Source organism: Convolutriloba macropyga, chromosome 13, assembly GCF_964194025.1.
Source record: "Convolutriloba macropyga chromosome 13, txConMacr16.3, whole genome shotgun sequence".
NCBI lineage: Eukaryota > Metazoa > Xenacoelomorpha > Acoela > Convolutidae > Convolutriloba > Convolutriloba macropyga.
This window is the reverse complement of record NC_134480.1, coordinates 22,401,658-22,422,240: the sequence shown is the minus strand read 5'-3', so window position 1 is coordinate 22,422,240 and position 20,583 is coordinate 22,401,658. Positions and strand designations below refer to the sequence as shown.

The following is a 20,583-nucleotide window of genomic DNA, read 5'->3' as shown; positions in this document are numbered from 1 at the left end:
CGACCAAAATTAACTTAACTATAACTTGCTATATGGTTCGCAACCCCTTTTTTGGGGCATTGCGAAAATAGGCTAAGTCCAAAGCAGACTTGGAAAAATTGGTAACTATTTTTTAATTGGAAAATTTTTGAATTCCAAGAACAGCAGCGTACTACTGTCTGTATTTACTCCAATTACGCAACTTCACCATATAGCCATTATGAATGCAATCAATGATCGCGCGATACGTTATTGAGTAATTGCGAATAGTGGTTACGTAACAATTTGCTCAACAGGTCTGGTAACGGTTGTAAACAAACAACAAACAACATGATGGCAGGATCTGGTGATTGAACTTTCAACTTGCAGTCACGTGACCTATTTGAATAGCATTGAATAAACCTCCCTAGTTATAATAACCAAACCTACTCCTGGATTTAGAAACACTAAATCAGGCCGAGAAAAATAATAATTCAAGTTAACATAAATCAAGGAATTGAAGGTGAGTTCAAACGCTTTTCATTAAATTGACATAAAGAGCCGATAATTGAGGCCTTTTTTTAAAAAAAGTCTTTTAGGTCTTTTAGTCTTGTTTGGAGTCCAGCTTTACGTTGGCACAAAACGCTTAAAACATTAACGTGCACGTTAGACGTGCACGTTGGACCGCATTGCCGTATAGCATAGTTGAAAAGCTGCAAATTACGTGTTGAAAACGTGTGATTTTGGAATTTTTGAAAACTTTATATGAAAAATCGACAAAGTCGAAAAGACTGAAAACATAGAGAGTTTAAGAAGAAAATGCAAGCTTTTGAGACGATAGAGGAATGAACTCTTAAGTAACTGAAATTGGAGAGACATGTAGAAAGCTTGTACAGACAATCTGGATCTATTCTGCCCCCCCCCGCTTTGTGGGCATATAACTTTTAACGCCCCCCATGCGCACTTGCTATATTTTAAATAGTAATGCCCACGACCTGGCAGCACCCGACCTGGGCTGTAACAGGTCCTCAGCTCACCCGCAGAAAGATTGTTTGCAGTACAATGGCTGATCGGATCAACACGCCAAGAAGTGTATTTAGAAGTGCACGTCATGACTAAGAATTGCATTTAAACTTGTACGTAGTGACTAAGACTTGCATTTAAACGTGCACGTCATGACTAAGATTTGCATTTAGACGTGTACGTCGTGACAAAGAATTGCATTTAGACGCGCACGTCGTGACTAAGACTTGAATTTAGACAACTAAGTGTAAAAAGCGACATGATCATAGTTCTGAATCAGTATTGAAATAAAACGTGCAATTAGACGTGCCCAGTGCTGATATTGGCTGGCCTTCAGGTCGGAGGTGCTATATGACCATACAAAAGTTTTTTGATATATGGAGTTATAAAAACAATGCGGGAGGCAAACGGTTAAGGAAAAGAGCATCAAGAAAATAGTAAAATTTTCAGGCCAACAAATTTTAGCCCGAAAATCGAAAATAAATTGCGCGGAAGAACTTTTACGAGAACAAAACGGCAAAACCTCGACATCGCTTGATCGATATCGAATAATTTTTTTGTCAACAAAAAATTGAAATCTGCTTGAAAATAACAATGCAAAAAATGAAAGTGGAAGAAAGACAAAAACTTTTGATGCCAATCATTTTTTTAGTCAGCAAAGCAAAATGGTCCGGCATAATTGATCCAAACTTTGTCATCGCATAAGAAATCAGCGAGATTTGAAATAACCTATGCATAAAAAAATCTCACTTAAATTTTTTCAGTAATGACTAAGATTCTTTTACATTAAGATAATGTAAAAACAACGGCCATCATCCCATATAAAAAATAAAGATTCGAATTCGTTGCGGGTCTTAAAAAAATTCGTTATGATCAGATCATCAATGTTTTTGGACGTTATGAAAATATTATTACAATTGACGTCTCCACTTCGTCTGGTTGATTCGGTTAGGGCGTCTATGATCAGAACCCAAAATTTTGGTATACGTCTGATCAGAAGCCACTGGGTTCAAGAAAGATCAAGTGAGATGGCAAATCAATGCTCAAAAAATTTTTGATCAGAAATCAAATAAATTAACACAAAAAAAATCGAAAAAAATTTTGACTTCGATCTGGGAATTTGAGATTAGGCATGACTGAATTGTTGCGTCATGTGTTTTGCTTGGATAAAGAATACAATCAAGAAATTCATTGGCCTAAAAGTGCCACTCTTAGATAAGTAATTAAAAAAATGATGTTCCAAATTGATTTTTTAAAATTAGATTTTAGGTGTGCATACACTCTAAAATATGCATCGTTTAAACTGATAGATCAAAAGCTGTCATGGATTTAAAAAAGAAACTCAATGACATCTGGATCCCCGGAATTATTTTCAACTCATGATTAGTACTTTTCCAGTGAAATACAGGCCTTGAATTAGCAAATCGGTACTAAGCAAGTCTTATCTCAAGTCTTAAGGCTTTTGAAGACATGCCAAGACTCGCTAATAACTTGTCAAGTCTAAGTCAAGTCTTGACCAGGACCTGGCAAGTCTTGAGTTAAGTCTTGACCACGACTTGAAAAGTCATGAGTCAGGTCTTGACAAAGACTTGACAAGTCTTCATTAGGCGCTGTTAGGCAAATTTTTGAGAATAAATTAATTATAATAATCATTTTCAAAAATAGCAAGAATTGATAACTCTATTTTAAGAGAAATTTGATCATCTGACCAAGCTATTTTTGAATTGAGCACATACCAATCTACCCATATATTCACTCCGAAACCAATTTTTTTTCAGTTGACAGAAAAAAGTGGCCAAGACTGGTATCTTTGGGGCGATATCAGAACTTTTTTTCATTCTGTCAAGTCAGCGTTTTGGACGTGCTCCTGCCTTGTGCTTCTTTTCATTTTGGAGAAATTTTTATGCAGGCCACTGTAGGTGGCGGCCTTCTTCTTTATTTACCAAATGAAAGCAAACCATAAAAACTGTGCTCATTAATTGATCCAAGACTTGTCAAGCCTTAGCCAAGACTTGCGCAAGGTTGTCAGGTCTTGGCCAAGACTTGACTCAAGATTTGCCAAGACTTAAGACTTGATATATGACGTGCCAAGTCTAAAAGTGGCATGATCCGAGCTGTGATACAGTGCTGATCCAAGACTTGCAAACTCACTGAAGCAGTAATGATTAAGACTTGACGTTCAGTCCGGGTCAGTTACTATAAAAAATGCCATGATCATGCTAAAACAATATTTTCTAGTGTCCATTCCTTGTCACATTCTTCCTACGCATAAATCATTTCCGTGTACCTACTACCCTATTCTACTGTCCTTTCTCCGAGAATCTCGGTCATCAATTTTCTTTTTCGCGACCAATTAAAAAAATCCGCCGACAGAATCAAATTAAGCTATTTCCCTTTGTTTAAAAATATAACGCCTCATCTATGCGCGTTCTGGTTTAACAAAATTGCAATTTTCCCGATTTTAAAAAATCAACAGAAATATTGAAACCAATGAACTCCGTCAGCTTCCGCATTATTTTCTCTGGAATTTGCAAACAATTAACTAATGAGGCATTTTACAAAGAATGCGGAAATATTTTTATTTCCATTCTCATTAAGCCAATATTTGCTGGATCCTCCTAACACTTGTCCAACATTGTTTGAAAAACTCCCAAACATAACATATGTTGTTTGTATTTTTAACAACGCGTATCCTTAAATCTTGTATTAACACATCTTATAACTGCAAAGGAAAAACATCAAAATATGGAGAAATGAACTTACATGTGCCTTATATTATACTGGACAAAAGTTTTTCAAAGCTCTGACTGTCTCTTGTTGCAAATTTATCTAAATTACAGAGCACCAGCTTGAAAACTAGACCTTCACTTCATAACAAACTTCATCTTATTGTGACAAAGTTAAATAACAACGCCTAGACGTATATAACGTCAAATTTTGCTCTTGAACTCTAGTATATAACGGTTTTATTTTAGAAAAGAATCTGGTCTTTTTTGAACACGTTTAATGGTAAGTACAAACCCTATTTATCGTAGACAAGATCAAATAACTGTTAAACGAACCCGTGTGATTTGAGAGTGCTTGTTCAACTTGAGTCGAGCAAACAAAAGCCCTCAGATTTTGATTGCTTTGTTAATCCCATGATGTTATAACTAGTTATAACGCGGTTTATAATCATCTTATGAGCATAAAATGGGGTGGAGGTGAAGTCGAGATCGCGATCTTAGAATCAAATTTGACTAATACGCTTAGAACCATTTGATCATAGGAGCTAAATAGCAAATACATCTTATTATAGACCCGATAAGTTGGGCAAACATCCTTAGTTTAATTCTTACCAAGCATTTCTGGAGTTATAAAGTTCGATACAGTCACAAATTTAGTTGTTAATCAAGCTTACATTATTTATACCGAATCTAGTGAAGTTCAACGCAAGCTAACAAGCTAAGGTTGGTTTGATTTATCGTTTTGTTTCTGAATCTCAGACGCCTTAATAATAAATTGCTCATTCTACACATATGGCCAATTGTTTAACTAATCGCACGACTGAACCTAACTTAGTTAGCAGATCGAATTGCGTGGCATGGTTTCGTCATAAACATTGCGATATATTACAATTTCAAAGAGCCCAGATTTATTTAGTTCAGCAACTAGATTGAATCATTAAATAGCAACTTAGCTGTGATATTTTGAGAATTTACACCAGAGTTAACAGTTTCAAAGATGCATTAAACTTTTGCGACGTTTAACGGTTCTATAATTAAGGAACTTGAAGTTAAGTTTTGTAAACTGGTTTTCAACCTGCCCTTTTCGAAGTGTCAGCGCCGATCGCAGCAAAATTACCTAAAACCCAATCCAAAATAACCGCTCTTGTTTTTCTTTTTCAGCAGTGATGCTTTTTGGAAAATCAGTTTCAATTAAGGAACAAAATTATTAATATTGGCAATGTATAATTATTGTTAACCTATTCATATCAGAAAAAAACTTAAGGCGATTTTAGTCCAATTCATATTTACATACTTTCACATATTTTCTCTTATGAAGTCTTTCAAGGCCGGATCTGACACAATTGCTTCCGTGCAGCATTCGTTATTTTGACATTTCATATTTATTGCTCCAATTCACTTGACAAAATTGTACTTTATCAGACCGAGTTATTGGCATCTTTTTAACCATTGCCCCCTTTTAGAGCGAAAATTAGCCGGGGTTGATGAGATATTGTACTGGAAACAAGTACACAGTTACAATCATTTCTATCTAAGATAGCGCATAACTGTATGTGTTACTGCAGAAAGCAAATAAGCAAAATATTAGCTCTTACTGCTGGAGCAACTTGACTATGTTTTAGCCGCTGAGCTCAGCTGAGCTTGTTATTTGCGGCTATTGTTCTGCCGCGGGCGCTTTCATGCCAGTTAGTGGATGGTATCCCAGCAGACATGAAAAAATCTTTTACTACAAATTTACTGCTTTTTATACTGATAAATTATACTTCCTGGCAGATGGAATAGTCTGATTGGTTAAATCACTATGCGACATAAAAATGTGGGAGTAGCACAGTATTATTGCATCAGAGAGTATTGCATCAGTATTATTGCATCAGAGATGGTATCTCCTCTGTTTGATACACATCTCCATCTCTTGTATGGTTTTGTTACGTCCAATTATTTGTTTCCTTTTGATACAATTTTTTCGATAATAAATCAATAATCTTCGGATACCAATGTGTTGGCAAAACCTGCCTCAACAAAATGCGGTTTTAGGCAAACAAATAAAATCTACGCTCTATTTGGAGTTTTTAATGAAAAACGAACAAATCTAACTGATAAATTGAAGAGCGTAGTCTGCTATCAAAAGAATAATTGATAACAAAAAAATTAAAGCCAAAATGCGGCACTCAAAAGACAACAAAAAAACGAAAATGTGTTAAAAATCAAAGAAAAAAAGAAAATCTTTCATTTTGATAGTTAAATTTTTTGCTGATCGGCACACAGACTTTTAGAGTAAAAATCAGCCGGGGTAATAACATATTCTATTGAAAACAACTACATAGTTACTTTCACCACTACCTAATATACCGCTTAATTGTAGGTGCTGAGCTTGTTGGTATTTGCGGCTATTGCTCTGCTGCTGGGCTTGAAACGCCATCCAGTGGATTGTATCCTCCCATAGATGCCAAAATTGCTTCTACTACAAAATTACTCCTTTTTTAGTGATAGTTCATACTTCCTGCCAGTTGGCATAGTATACAGGCATTTTTGATTTACAACATGGCAGTATTGCAAGAGTATTACATCAGAGTTTAATAAAAAACATATATGTGTGTTTTGTATTGTATGTAGTACTACTACACCTTCAGAAAAGAAAATTAACATCTTCAGAAATGTTTCAAGCACAGTCTCAAGGCATTAAACGCAATAGAAAAAAATATCAATTATACTGTTAGGTCCTAGGAAAAATTGAGGTGCTAAGAAGCATTAAAAACTTCCTGTGTCTATAACAAGATATTTAGAATAAATTAAAATCTCACTCGTTTTTTTTCTATATATTTTACTCAATTTTAGTCGATTAGTAAATCTGTTTTTTGATAAGCAATCACGCATTGTACTCAATGGACATGTCGAACTTCTTTTTTAAATCAGACAGCGTCGATCAAAATCAATTTTTAGTTTTCTCTAATGTACTTAAGTTTTAAGTTTTGTTAGTAACCAAGATTACAGAGAAAGAAAACACTTCAAAGTTTGCCCAAAGTATGAGAGTAGAAACTAGGCGACATCTCCGTTAAAACGAAATGAAATTAGCGTATTCAATTCGACTTAACGGAGATGGAAATTTTAAGTCAGCGCTTCTTTTTACTGATCAACTTTTTTAGTTGCGGCCAAGAGTTTGTTCCAAGCGTTTTTTTTTTCTATTCTGAGTTGGGCCAGCTTTTTGATCCTTTGTTTAAAATAACTTGTTACTTCGCAGTTGTTTCAAATTGATATAACCTCTCTTTGTAAGACTACCGAGAATAATCAATCCGGGATGTGAAAGTTTTGATACCGTATCAGAAATCCATTCTTTTCTGTTACTTAATTAAGCGTACTGGCGCTAACACTTCTATTGGACAATACCAAAATCTCATCCTAGGTCATATTTGATCTATATTACATCTAAGCTACTTTTCATCACTGACTAATTAAAAATTGCATTAATGGATCAGAATTCCGAATACCTTGCGGAACACCACAAACAAGAAGAGCAACCAGAACAAAAGGATGAACTAGAGCTGAGCATGAGTGGATCATTTCACGAGATGGAAAACAACAGCTTCGAAGAACCAGAAGAGGTCAAAACAGCTCACTTGAAAACAACCCCTGAAGCCTCTGGGGAGTTCAATGACTCAAACCACCATGATGACGTCACCGATGCAAACGAAGATGTCAATGATGACGATGTAAAGTTGCCTCGAGTAAGTTTTAGTTTCCAAAGATAATTACAAAGCCAATTTCTCTCATTATAGCTGCTTTCTTATAAGCAGATTCGAATTTGTTTATGCTACCGCATACTACAGTTCTTGTTATTGAAATGATCAGATGGTTAATCTGGGCAGATCGCAAGCATGCTAATTTGAACTCATCAAAAATGTTTTATTAGTCACTCGTTTTGTTTATGTAATATACAAGTCTGATTTTTAAATAAATTTTGCACCAAACAATAAGTATGGATAATTTAACAAATTTATAGCAATCATTTGCCGTGCAGGAATCTCACAAGACTCTTGGAACAAATTGTGTCGCTGTGTAAGAATTTAAAAAATTCGTAAGAAGATAACGCCTCTCTTTAATATCGAGACGATAAAGTTCAATTTGTAACGTTTTTGATAATTGAAATACTCTCTCTTGTAAAATCTCCCAAAAAGTTCCTGCAAAATCAATATTCAAGATTTCATTATATTTAAAATATAAAAAATTATATTAACTATAGCGTAGTTTAAACAAATTTAATCTTGGTTTTGATCAACGATCATTAAAAAAATAAATCAATCCTTCAAGGTCCAATGATAACAATTGCTAAACACAACTTTACTGCGCAACGCCAATTTTCCACTTTTCTGCATTAAAAACGTAAAGGTTAAACTGAATTCTTCCATTTGCATATTTTTTAGCTCACTGCTGATGGATAAGGACAAAAACTAGTAAAAATAACATTATAGAAAAGTTAGTATCATAATTATCACCATTTTTGTTATACGAATTTTCAAAAAAAAACATTTTGATGAGAAAGCGGTCATTGTCTGATCATAGATGAAAAAATGGCAAGAAAAACAAAAATCGGAAAAAAAGATTTAGTTCCTGAGTAATTAGCAAAACAAGGAGAATCGGTAATATGCGTGCGCACATAATGTTCCCACCGCATCTCATCAGAATGTTGCTAAAAAAACCGATGTTCTCATCATACGTTGGAAAATTTTTTGATGTCAGGAAGTCAAACAAAAGTGGTAGTTTGAGTAAAGCGGGTCTAGTGAAGGTAGAAAAAAGCAATCAAATTTAGAGCTTGAAAATTTTTCAATTGGTGCTAAAGTGAATTGAAAAATCCATGTGAGAACAACTTTTCGTGTTCAGCAGCTTTTCGTGTTATAAGCTTTGAGCCGTTTGTATTAAAAAACTATCAGTGTAAATTTGGGTTTCGCCCGTACCCAAAGTTTTGCATTGAGTTGTCTCTCTAATCCCAAAAATCAATGTTCGTTGCGCTTAAATTTACATTCTTGCACAACTAACTTTTTTGGCAAGCTTCCACAGTAAAATGAATAAACACGATCATCTAAAAATTAAAAATCAAAAAAGTAGTTATAATAAAAAATTATAGGATTCACATCCAGAAAATTTTATTTTTTTTTAAGATAAAACAGCGCCGATATTTTAAAAACGTTGTGGCAGTTAACACATTAAACAAAAAAGAAGATTTTCTATAAGAGTGATTTCGCAGCTCTCAAATTAAGTGCCAATTTTTTTAAAGAAAAATGTTGAGAAAGTTATTTTTAACGTTGAGAAGAAAACAATTAAATCCAAAACTTAAACTTAGCCTCAATTAAATCAAAAGCCGTTTACATAGAACCTGATTGTACTGTTGGGAGTGTAAGTGCGCCAAACAAATTCTTGTTGTTTAATAAGAAATCATTAAAATAGAGGGATGTTAAAGAAATTTTTGCTGTTATTCCAAAACTTTAAATTTAAAAAAAAATTTAAAAAAAATTTAAATTACTTTTTAAATTCTTTTCGTACACACGAAGACAAAAATTATTGGAAACAGAACAAATAATGTTTCTTTTAAGTCCTTTTCTAAATTTTTTGCAAAATTGGTTCAAAAAATTCCCATAAAATGATCAAAGACCAAAGACCAAAGATCGAGCAAGGTTTGGCTGTCATCGTACGTTGATATATAAACAGATGTCCACATCAAAAACCAGAGAGCTATTGAACTAAAGAATAGAGTTGACTCTCTATCCGTTTATATTGTCACCAATTGCGCCAAGATAACCAAACTCTCAGCTATAAGCTTCTAAAATTAGCAAAAGGCATACTAAAGCTTAATTGATACGTCGCCATCAGCCTTTGATAATGTCAAATTACGTCCTAGTTCGAGGAAATAATCAAAGATTGTTAACTATACCACAGTTCCGTTTCTTTTCTTCCCAAATCTTAAAATAGCAAGCTTGACTTAGACATTTCAATTCTGTAATCAATTCTAAAATAACTTTTGTGGTTTGTATTTTGTTTAAGGAGGAGTCAGCCGAGACAGCAAATATGGTGGATGAAAATGAAACTATTGGTGTACAAAATGGTAAAGTTGCTTGCTTCAAAACGGTTCTGTTTCTTTTCACCCCTATATCATCATTACAAGAGTCTACCGGTATCGAAATAAACATATACACAAAGATAGAGGCTGCGGCTTACATGCCAATTAAAATGATTATATATAAATAGTTATCTTATACCATGCAAGATCTTACAATAATGTATTAAAGTGGAAGAGTCTCACCCCAAAATCCTTTTCCCAAATCCTTATCCCTTTTTTGGAGTATATTAATCCCGAAGCTCGTGACTCGCACTTTTCAAGTCCCTAATTTGAACATTAATTGTTAATTGATAATCAACTACATGTAGAAGTAAGATCGGGTTCAGTTGCTAGAGGCGTGATTCAATCGGGGCTTAAGTGACAGAAACTAATAATTAATTTGTGAATGAGGTTTCAGCGGTCAGAAATGGGAGGGTTTGAGAGAAAGGCAGCCGCAAGAAAAAAACAACGCTGAAGGAGTGAATCCTTAACACTTTATCTCAATTAATGCGTCCAAAATGTCAGGCCTTCAGAATTTAGGACCGAGTTTTACAGAGTTTTACCGAGAACAAAAACAACAAAAATCTCATAAGATCGTTAGCATTTTCGGCTTTTCACCTTTAGATTTGAGAAAAGTCACCCCAATTTAGCTACTTTTACCTTAACAAGTGAGTGATTGACTCTCGCGTCCAAATATAGTGCATTAAAAAGTTTCATGCATTATGATCTGACACTGGGTCTAAAAATCAGTCAAAAAAAGTGAAACAGGTTCTCGAAAACCATTCTTTTAGTATTTAAGATGTATGCCAAATTACTATTTTTTAATCTTATTAATACAATTAAAAAATGCGGCAAATGCCGTACAAATATATCGGTGGAGACATTGGGCACAAAACTTCAAAAACTTCTATAAAATAGCTGTGAATATGTTTTGATCACGGAATATTTCAAATAAATTATGAACAATTATACAGTTTTTCAAACTTTGCATTTTGTAAAGTTTTAAACAAAAATTCTCATTTTTGTCACACTTAAAAAAACAAAAAATTAAATGCCGTAAATATTTTCTACGTTGTTTGACCCAGTATTTCTGCATTCCATGCCACTTTTCTATTAAAACTAAACATCACCAAAATTGTTGTCCGAAAACGAGACATCAGGCTTTTGCGTTACCAATAATTTGAAAATGATAATTTTTTAAACGATTGACGCAGTTTTTCAAACATTCAAACAGAACTTCGTTCCCCAACATTATTGCTCACATAACGTTTCAGCAAATAGCAAAACTCCTGTGAAATTCTAATAATTCGTTTGTTTCAAAAAGTAAAACTTAGAAATTTTATTTGTTTCATTCTACAACTTTAAATAAAAGTTAACTCCATATGGAACAAATAAAGCCGCTTTCAATTAACAGAACATTGCTTTTGATGCAAAATTATCATCAAAAATAAACACATAAAACTGCAAATTTTGTTTTACAAATCAGAACCTCAAACGAAATAAGGAGGATCGGTAATGTGGGTTAGCACATAAAATTCCGACCCTGATCATCCACATTTTTGACTTAATTGTTTACCCAATGAGGAAGAGATAGAAAGTTTTCGAAAACTTACATATGTTCAGCGAACAACTAAATGATTACAGTAATGACGCCTTAGATGGCCGATGATACCTGAACTAACTGGAATATAAGACAAGACATATTAAATTTCATATAGAAAAACACACAATTTACACCCAAAATTTGATATCTATAATTAAAACAAAACATAAAAGCAAAATCAAAATGGCATCACATAAAACCTAGACACAAAAATTAAGGTATGCTACACTAAACAAATTTAAAAACCTGCCCTTAATGAAAGTTCGTAACACTTCAAACAACAACAGAGAGTGCGAATCTTCAATTGGAAATTCAAGGCCAGCACAAACTTCCCGTTGCTGTGATATTCTTGCAAGGAAACAAGAAAAAACACAAAAATGGGCAGACATCCACAAATAGATTTTTCCATACGATAATTCATTGTAACAAAGCCATTCAATCATTAAATGAAATTGAACAAAAAATTTCAAAAGACAGAAATTGGGCTCGCTATCGAAAGGTTGCTATCTCTCTTTACAGATAATGGCTTAATATTGACAGAAGTAAGACAAAAAGGGACAATTTCAAAAATTCATTGATTTTTTAAAACAATTATTTCTGAAAATCAAAAACCATTGCAACTAGAAACAAAAACAGATCATCTTGCAACTCCTTGCTTGCTACTAGTGACACCAAGTCATAAAGCTGCAAATGACAACAAATACGGACAGAAGTCAAAGTTTCACAAATAACTTTACAAGAGTATTGAAACAATTCAAACTATGCGACTTTATAAACCATACAAACCAAAACATAAAACAAAAAAATAAAAATGGTTTTATAGTTTAGAAAAAAGATAAGACCTTAAAGTAATGAGACTTTGTTGCATGATGAAGAAATCAAGAACAGAAAAGGTAGGTTCACAAATCCTTTTAATTTTCGACTATATTTCAATTGAAAGTCATTAAAATCATTAGGTGAAACCTCAATTTATTTAATTGCTTAAATTTTACATTTAAGGGAGTTCAAAGGCTTTGAGATCTTTCATTATCCGGAGAATGTTGATCAACTATTAAAAAAACGACAAATATCGGTAAAAATTAAAAATTCTAAAAAAAAAAAATGCCAGATAAATTCACCAATGTATTTAAATATGTTCAATTGCGCGCCCTTAAAACGTCATTGGACCCGTTACCACTGTGACAATCTGTCAAGCAAAGAAAAAAGAACTAAATAATGGTTAAACATGTAAAAATCACACAGCTTTTGAAAATTGGCAGTGCCTGAGACCGTTAGTTGAAGATAAAAACGAATATAGGAACTATTTTTATATTCAGATGTAAATTAAAAGTTTTTATATTTACTAAGAGTGAGCTACGATTTAAAAGTAGTAGGATGAGGATGGAAAGTTCAAAATATCACTTATCAACAAATACACACAAAGTCATTGATACACACAAGCCATTAGACATCAACTGGAAAAAATGGCTTATATTTACTTGTAACAATTACAGAAGTCAGTTGAAATGTAACTGATGAGTAAGATTAAGACAAGAGACTGCAAAAAGCAAACGTACGCAATACAAGAATTGAATTTAATTCTACAAAAACACTTTGCAGAGCGTTAGAAAAATTGAGCTGACTCTGAAAACCTAATACATATTGTGTTCAATTAAGCTCATTTTCAGTCAAATGAGAGTTGCTTAATTTAAACAATGCTATCAAATCATTTTGGCCATTAATTAACATGAAAAAACAAAAAAGAAAAACTTTGAAAAACATATTGCACCCTAATACAATCCGGAAAAGTTTTTTATGGTAAGAGTCCGAGAAGACAACAAATCTACTCTGATATAGCTGCGCGTCCAAGTAAAACACGTAAATATTTCGAATATTTCCCAAATAGATAACGTCGCAAATGAAATATTTCAATCAATTTATTCAAAACAAAGATGCATTTTGCATAAATATCTAGTTGAATTAGCAAAAAACGGTCAATAATTCAACTCACGATTTCTCTTATAGGAAGCGGAAGTTAAACTGGCCCTCTTTTGAAATTAAAAAAAATTGTATCAGCAGTTTTTGGGTCTCTGCTTCAGGCAAACTTAAAAATAGGGGGGTAAATAAAACTAGACTGGCGACCTGTTGTTGAAAAATTCAAAAAAGATTTCAAAAAATTTATCCAAAAAACTCGGATGAAACTTTTCATCAATTCTCTTCTCTCTAGAGGTAACAACAATAACTTTTTTCCTGACAACTTGCACAAAATTTAGCAAAATTAACAAAAAGTTTGTGGTAAATGAAATTACGGAAAATATGAGCGAAAACAAGGGAAATTGGTCTATTATTCACAATTCACAAAATTTTCACGTAAACCTCGATATTTCCCCAAAAATTCGTTTAATCATATATTCTAATGGATTGGCTTCTAATGGAGCCACTCACAACTCTCTACAATAAATATATCGATGGCCAAAATTGACTGAGAAAACCATTTGAGTATATAGATCCTCCCGTCCCACTAAAGTGGGTTCAGAACAATGCAGTTTCAAAAAATTTGAGTTGCCTAAAGACTTGATTAAAATGTTTAGTGTTTGGGCTTTTCTTTTTCTCCTTTATGTTTTTTGTAAACAAATAATAAAAGATTAGGTTCGTGTTATCTCTCTTCCCCAATTTCCCAATTTCATAAAGAGATGACTATAGTGAATTTTTTTATTCTCAGTCCTTTTTGGCAAAAAAGAATATAAGGCTGAGTGCGTCTAATTTGCGACCTTTTTTCTCATTTTTATTGAAGAAAATGTAAGTTGATATTTTATTTAAAATGTAGGTGACATCTAGCTTAATCCTCTCATCTGGCAACAAAAATTTAAACAAAATATTGAGTACTTTGGTAGCGATAGTTTTCAGTATTACCAGACGTCCAGGATGCAGTCTTTAGTTTTTATATTAATACTGCTACGGAAAAAATTAAACCAGCGCTATCTCGACATTGGTGTCTTGTTTCTATTATTATTTAATAAAGATGCTAAATTTTGAGCGAGAACTTGTACGAGTTCTAAAAGCGCTGCGTTGATCAAAACGAGTTTGAAATTATCAGTGTGAAAAGAAATTTACTCGGCTTTTATCGGCAAGCTGAAAGTAAACTTTTGAATGCCCCTAATCCTTTTAAAACTCATTTTTTTAGGTGACAATAAAACAGAAGAACTCAGCGATAGTGACCCGCCTCAACAAGCAGACCCGATTCCCAATGATGATGATGCTGAAGAAACTGCAACATCTAACAAGGATGTATCCGAGCAAAATGAGGACAATAAAACGGAAGATGCCAACATATCACAGCCGCATTCTGATTCAGAGGCTGTTGCCCCCTCCGAAGAGCAGCCCGTAGAAACCAAACCAGAACAGAAAACAGAAGAAACAGAAACAGTTGCATCCACTGAAGAGCCACCAGTTGAAATCAATCCAGACGAAAAAGCGACAAGAGATGAACCAGAGACAGTTGCAACAACGCAAAATTTAGCCGTAGCTACAAATCCAGAAGAAAAAAACGAGGAACAAGAGATAGTAGTACCAAGGGAAGAGCCAGTCACTGAAAGCAGAACAGAAGAGCCTAAGGAAGTTCCAACCTCGGAAGAGCCCGCTCTTCAGAGTAACTCAGACACAGAAGACAAAACAGACGACTCAGAGACACTAACACACACGGAAGAGCCAGTAAATGAAACCAAACCAGTGATTGAATCCGCGCCAGTGGAAGAAGCAAAAACCGAGCAACCAGAGACTGTCTCCCCCGCAGAGGAACCAGTGGTTCAAGTGCAAGAAGATAAAACCGAGGACCCACACACAATCCCCAACCCAGCTGAACCAGTGGTTCAATCCGTGGCAGTTGAAGAAGAGAAAACCGAGGACCCAGAGACAGTTTCCCCAACTGCGGAACCCGCAATTGGATCCGTGCCGCTGGAAGAAGAGAAAACCAAGGAATTAGAAACAGGTTCCCCAGCAGCAGAACGAGTGGTTGAATTCATGCCAGTGAAAGAAGAGAAGACTGAGGAACAAGAGACTGGCTCCCCTACAGAGGAACCAATGGTTGATGCCGTGATAGTGGAAAAAGACAAAACCGAAGAACCAGAGACAAATTCAATGGTTGAATCCGTGCCGGTGGACGAAGAGAAAATTCAGGAATCAGAGACTGTCTCCCCGACAGTGGAACAAATTGTTGAATCTGTACCAGAGAAAGAAGAAAAAGCCGAAGAACCAGAGACAGTGTCACCTACAGAGGAACCAGTGGCTGACTCTGTTTCAGTGGAAGAAGAGAAAGTCGAAGAACCAGATACAATCTCCCCAAAAGTAGAAACAGTAGCTGAATCCGTGCCAGTGGAAGAAAAAACTGAGGAAGCAGAAACTGTGTCACCTACAGAGGAGTCAGTGGTTGACTACGTGCCGCAGGAGGAAGAGAAAACCGAGGAATTAGAAACAGTTTCCCCTACAGCAGAACCAGTGGTTGAATTCGTGCCAGTGGAAGAAGAGGAGAATGAAAAACAGGAGACCGTCTCCCCTACAGAGGAACCAATGGTTGATGCCGTGATAATGGAAAAAGACAAAACCGAAGAACCAGAGGCAAACTCACTGGTTGAATCCGTGCCGGTGGACGAAGAGAAAACTCAGGAATCAGAGACTGTCTCCCCGACAGTGGAACAAATTGTTGAATCTGTACCAGAGAAAGAAGAAAAAGCCGAAGAACCAGAGACATTGCCACCTACAGAGGAACCAGTGACTGACTCCGTGTCAGTGGAAGAAGAGAAAATTGAAGAACCAGATACAATCTCCCCCAAAGTGGAAACAGTAGCTGAGTCCATGCCAATGGAAGAAAAAACTGAGGAAGCAGAAACTGTGTCACCTACAGAGGAGTCAGTGGTTGACTACGTGCCGCAGGAGGAAGAGAAAACCGAGGAATTAGAAACAGTTTCCCCTACAGCAGAACCAGTGGTTGAATTCGTGCCAGTGGAAGAAGAGGAGACTGAAAAACAGGAGACCGTCTCCCCTACAGAGGAACCAATGGTTGATGCCGTGATAATGGAAAAAGACAAAACCGAAGAACCTGAGGCAAACTCACTGGTTGAATCCGTGTCGGTGGACGAAGAGAAAACTCAGGAACCAGAGATTCTCTCCTCGACAGTGGAACAACTTGTGGAATCCGTACCAGAGGAAGAAGAGAAAACCAATAAATCAGAGACGGTGTCACCTACAGAGGAACCAGTGGTTGACTCCCTGTCAGTGGAAGAAGAAAAAATCGAGGAACTAGATAAAATCTCCCCCATAGTGGAAACCGTAGCTGAGTCCGTGCCAGTGGAAGAAAAAACAGAGGAAGCAGAGACTGTGTCACCTACAGAGAAACCAGTGGTTAGCTCCGTATCAGTGGAAAAAGAGACAACAGAGAAAACAGAGACTGTCTCATCCACAGAAGGTCCGTCGGTTGAATCCATGCCAGTGGAAGAAGAAAAAACCGAGGAAACAGAGACTGTCACACCCACAGAGGAACCAGTGATTGAATCCGTGCCAGAGGAGGAAGAGAAAACCAAGGAACCAGAGACTATCTTACCCACAGAGGAACCAATGGTTGAATCCGTGCCCGTGGAAGAAGAGAAAACCGGGAAATCTGAGACAACCTCTCCTGTAGTGGAACCAGTAGTTGAAGCCGTGCTGTTGGATGAACCGAAGCCGGAGAAACCACAGTCAATGGGTCAATCCGTGCTAGTTGAAGAAAATGAAATTGACGAAGCAGAGACAATGTCCCCAAAAGAAGAACTAGTGGTTGAGTCCGTGCCAGTAGAAGAGGAGAAAACTGAAGAACCAGAGACGATCTCCCCAACAGTTGAGCCAGTGGTTCAATCTGTGCTAGTGGAAGAAGAGAAATTTGAAGATTCAGAGACTGTCTCTTCCACAGTGGAACCAGTGGTTGAATCCGTACCAGTAGAAGAAGTGAAAACTGAGGAAATAGAGACTGTCTCACCCATAGCGGAACCAGTGGTTGAATCCGTGCCAGAGGAAGAAGAGAAAACTGAGGAACCAGAGTCTGTCTCCTCCATAGTGGAACCAGTGGTTGAATCCGTACCCGTAGAAGAAGTGAAAACTGAGGAAATAGAGACTGTTTCCTCCACAATGGAACTAGTCATTAAATCGGTGCCAGACGAAGAGGAAAAAACAAAAGAACCAGAGACGATCTCCTCTTGTATAAATAAACCAGCAGTTGAATCCGTGCAATTAAAGGAGGAGGAAACAGAAGAACCAGAGACAGTCACATTCAAAGATGAATCGGCAATTGATTCAGCGCCAGTCGAAGAGAAACAAACAGAAGAAATAGTGAAAGTCTCTTCCATAGTTGCACCTACAATTGAAGCCGTGCTATCGGAAAAAGAAAACTCTCAAGAAACAGAAATAATAATTCCAACAGTTGAATCGATAGTTCAACCCTTGCCAGCAGAAGGAGCAAAAACCGAGGAAACTGAGACCGCCTTCCCCACAGTGGAGCCAGTTGTGGAATCCGTGCCAGTTGAACTAGTGAAAACCGAGGAACCAGAGACAGTCTCCTCCGCAATGGAACCAGTTTTTGAATCTGTGCCAGTGGAAGAAGAGAAAACCGAAGAACCAGAGACAATCGCCCCCATAATGGAACCAGTAGTTGAATCCAAACCTACAGAAGAAGAAAAGACAACTATCCATGAGTCGTCTGCACCCGAGGTACAATTGATTGTAGTGACTACTCCAGATAGATATTCAGCTGATAAAGAACAACCAGTTGATAACGTTGCAGAGATGGTGGCTGATACAGAACCAGAAGTTGAGACCAAAGAAGACGGCCAGAAATCAGACCAAGAAGGCGAGGTCGTTTTAAGACATCCCGTACTGCGAGGACGCCCAATGTCGTCAACGATTCACAGATACATTCGAGGAGTCAGCCCCAAACCCTACAAGAAGGACGAAATCCACCCGCTTCCACCAATTCCGCCTGTAATCCATGTAGCTGGCGGATCTCCGAAGATGCGATCTCGACCACTGACTGTTCACAGGCTGCAAATGAGACCAAAATCTGAATTTGACAAGGAGCTGCACAAACGCCGATCTCAGTATTTTGGACTTTCACGTGAGGAACAGTTACATATGCTTAACATGTCGTACGTATTTCAAGACGCAAAGAACACATACAACCCGGAAAAAGATTTCACCGCATCTCTACCCTATAACACAGGTTATGAAAACGGCCATATTGTAATCGATAACAAACCCACAGAAAAACCAACGCCAAAATCCGACGAAAGCGCAAAACACGGTTCGAGTTCGTCTTTAGAAGAACAGAAAAAAGGCAGCAAAAGCAATTCAACTTCAAACGAAGAAATCAACGAAGTTCAAGAAGACACTTTCCAACAACCAGAAACTATTGAATTCGTCCAATCTTTGCCTCCTAACTTTGAGTACACAGACCCCTCTGCAGATGAACCCGATGAAACCGACAAGCCAGAGGCAGGAAAACCCGAACCAGAGGTGGCTCCGGTATCAAGCCAGGAACCAATAGAGGACACACTTCCACGAAGAAAAACTCCTCGGAGTTCGGTTATCACTGACGACAAAGAAAAGGAAAAACGATCACGATCGCTTGCTGATCGGATTCGCGCGTTGGTGACATGTTCTTCAACACCTGCGAGCTCATAAATAAATTATTTTGTTGCTAAACTGCAGCCTTAATAATGTAACGACCTGGAATGAAAATCCAGAATAACTGAATTGCACAACCATTAAGGATCTCAATTTGAAAGTAGTTTTAGTTTTTATTAAGTTTCGTATGTTGCAAAAACGCAACGGAATTTACGCTGAAAAGTGGTAAAACAATTGATTGATATTGCATCCGAAAACCGATTTAACAACAATTTTTGTACAGTTGACGTCACGAATAGCAGTTGAGACTTTCTGGATTTTCTGTCCAGGTCGACAATCTCATTTTGACAAAGAAACTGAATCACAAAGCTGATATTTAGTACAAAAAAAATTAGTGCAGTTTTTAATACTCGCATTATTTCTTCTACATTTTGAAATTTGAAATTAATAATTCCGCATTTGGTTCCCTTTTCCTCAATTTCAAAAATAAATAAGGAACTTGTCATCGAATTTATCGGCGAACATGCTAAGTTTTGCAAGCAATTAAGGTATCACTAGCAGGTCTGTGAAAACGATCCTGCAGAGAAAAAAGATTTCCCCAAAGGCAAACAACTGTATAACTTATGAGAGGCAAGCGTAATTTGTATTTTAGTGCCAGGATTTGCCAAAAAAATCGTTCTGACAAAAACAGAGGCTTTCATTTTGTCTAGAAAATAAAAGCAGGGCCAGTTACATAGACGGGACAGAAAAATACTTTTTTTTTACAAAAGAGCAAGAAAAAGACAAACCAAATTTTCAATTATTTAAAAGTTAACCACAGAAAGGTTGAAAATCAATATTCAAAGAGAGATTCAAATCAATTATGGTCATTATGCCGACACACGAGGAAGACGGCTTAATAACATTTAATAGCTGCAGCAAAAATTTCAATTTTTAAAAAGAAATTTGAGACCTCAAAAATTGATAGCGTTTTTTTAGTTTTAATTTGCTCTGACAATTAGAGCTGATCACAATTTTTTTTATTTTTGTGCTCCAAGAGTAATTTTGAAACAAAGTGTTAGCTAGAAAAAATGGGTTTCGATTAGCCAAACGCTGGTGATTATTTAACTTAAGAAACATTATCTAAACACGTTTGCGCATAATATCAAAAAAGTAATTGAAAATGGTTGGCTTTTGTTGGTAGTTCTGATCTTTGTTTCTGCTCTTATACGGCGATTGGCTTTAAATCTACACCAAAACAGTTGTTCTCAGCAGTATTTAAAATTTTAAACTAATTACCGGTTTGACAGAATAAGCAAAAAATTTCCTTCACAGATCCAATTTTTTTACTCTTTCGTTTCATTTTCCAATCTTTTCTCAGAACAGCTGCATGCATATCGTTCATCTGTTCTCGGTTCGTAATATTTTGAAGCTAAACTTTACTGTAGAAAAAAAGGATCGCCATCAATGGACATTAGCGGATTTTTTTTAACTTTTCGACTGTTCAAGGTTTCTAGTCATTGAACACCGTGAACGCGTTGTTTCTCAGGCTTGCTCTGTTCGGGATAGGCATTATAGAG

The 20,583-nt window shown here is 36.2% G+C and overlaps 1 protein-coding gene across 6 annotated transcripts; it reads left to right on the top strand.

The window, feature by feature from the left end:
• Positions 1 to 464: 464 nt before the first annotated feature.
• LOC142351997 (uncharacterized) lies at positions 465 to 19,185 on the top strand. Of its 6 annotated transcripts, none has more exons than XM_075404314.1 (4): positions 465 to 481; positions 7,181 to 7,429; positions 9,741 to 9,801; positions 14,562 to 19,185. In XM_075404314.1, the coding sequence occupies exons 2-4, from the start codon at positions 7,253 to 7,255 to the stop codon at positions 19,079 to 19,081; spliced, it is 4,758 nt and encodes a 1,585-aa protein (XP_075260429.1). In that variant the 5' UTR covers positions 465 to 481; positions 7,181 to 7,252; the 3' UTR covers positions 19,082 to 19,185. The 6 variants fall into 6 exon arrangements, with proteins under 6 accessions (XP_075260429.1, XP_075260427.1, XP_075260428.1 ...); XM_075404312.1 differs by lacking the exon at positions 465 to 481 and adding an exon at positions 3,795 to 3,990; XM_075404313.1 differs by lacking the exon at positions 465 to 481 and adding an exon at positions 4,293 to 4,430.
• The last annotated feature ends 1,398 nt before the right edge of the window (positions 19,186 to 20,583 follow it).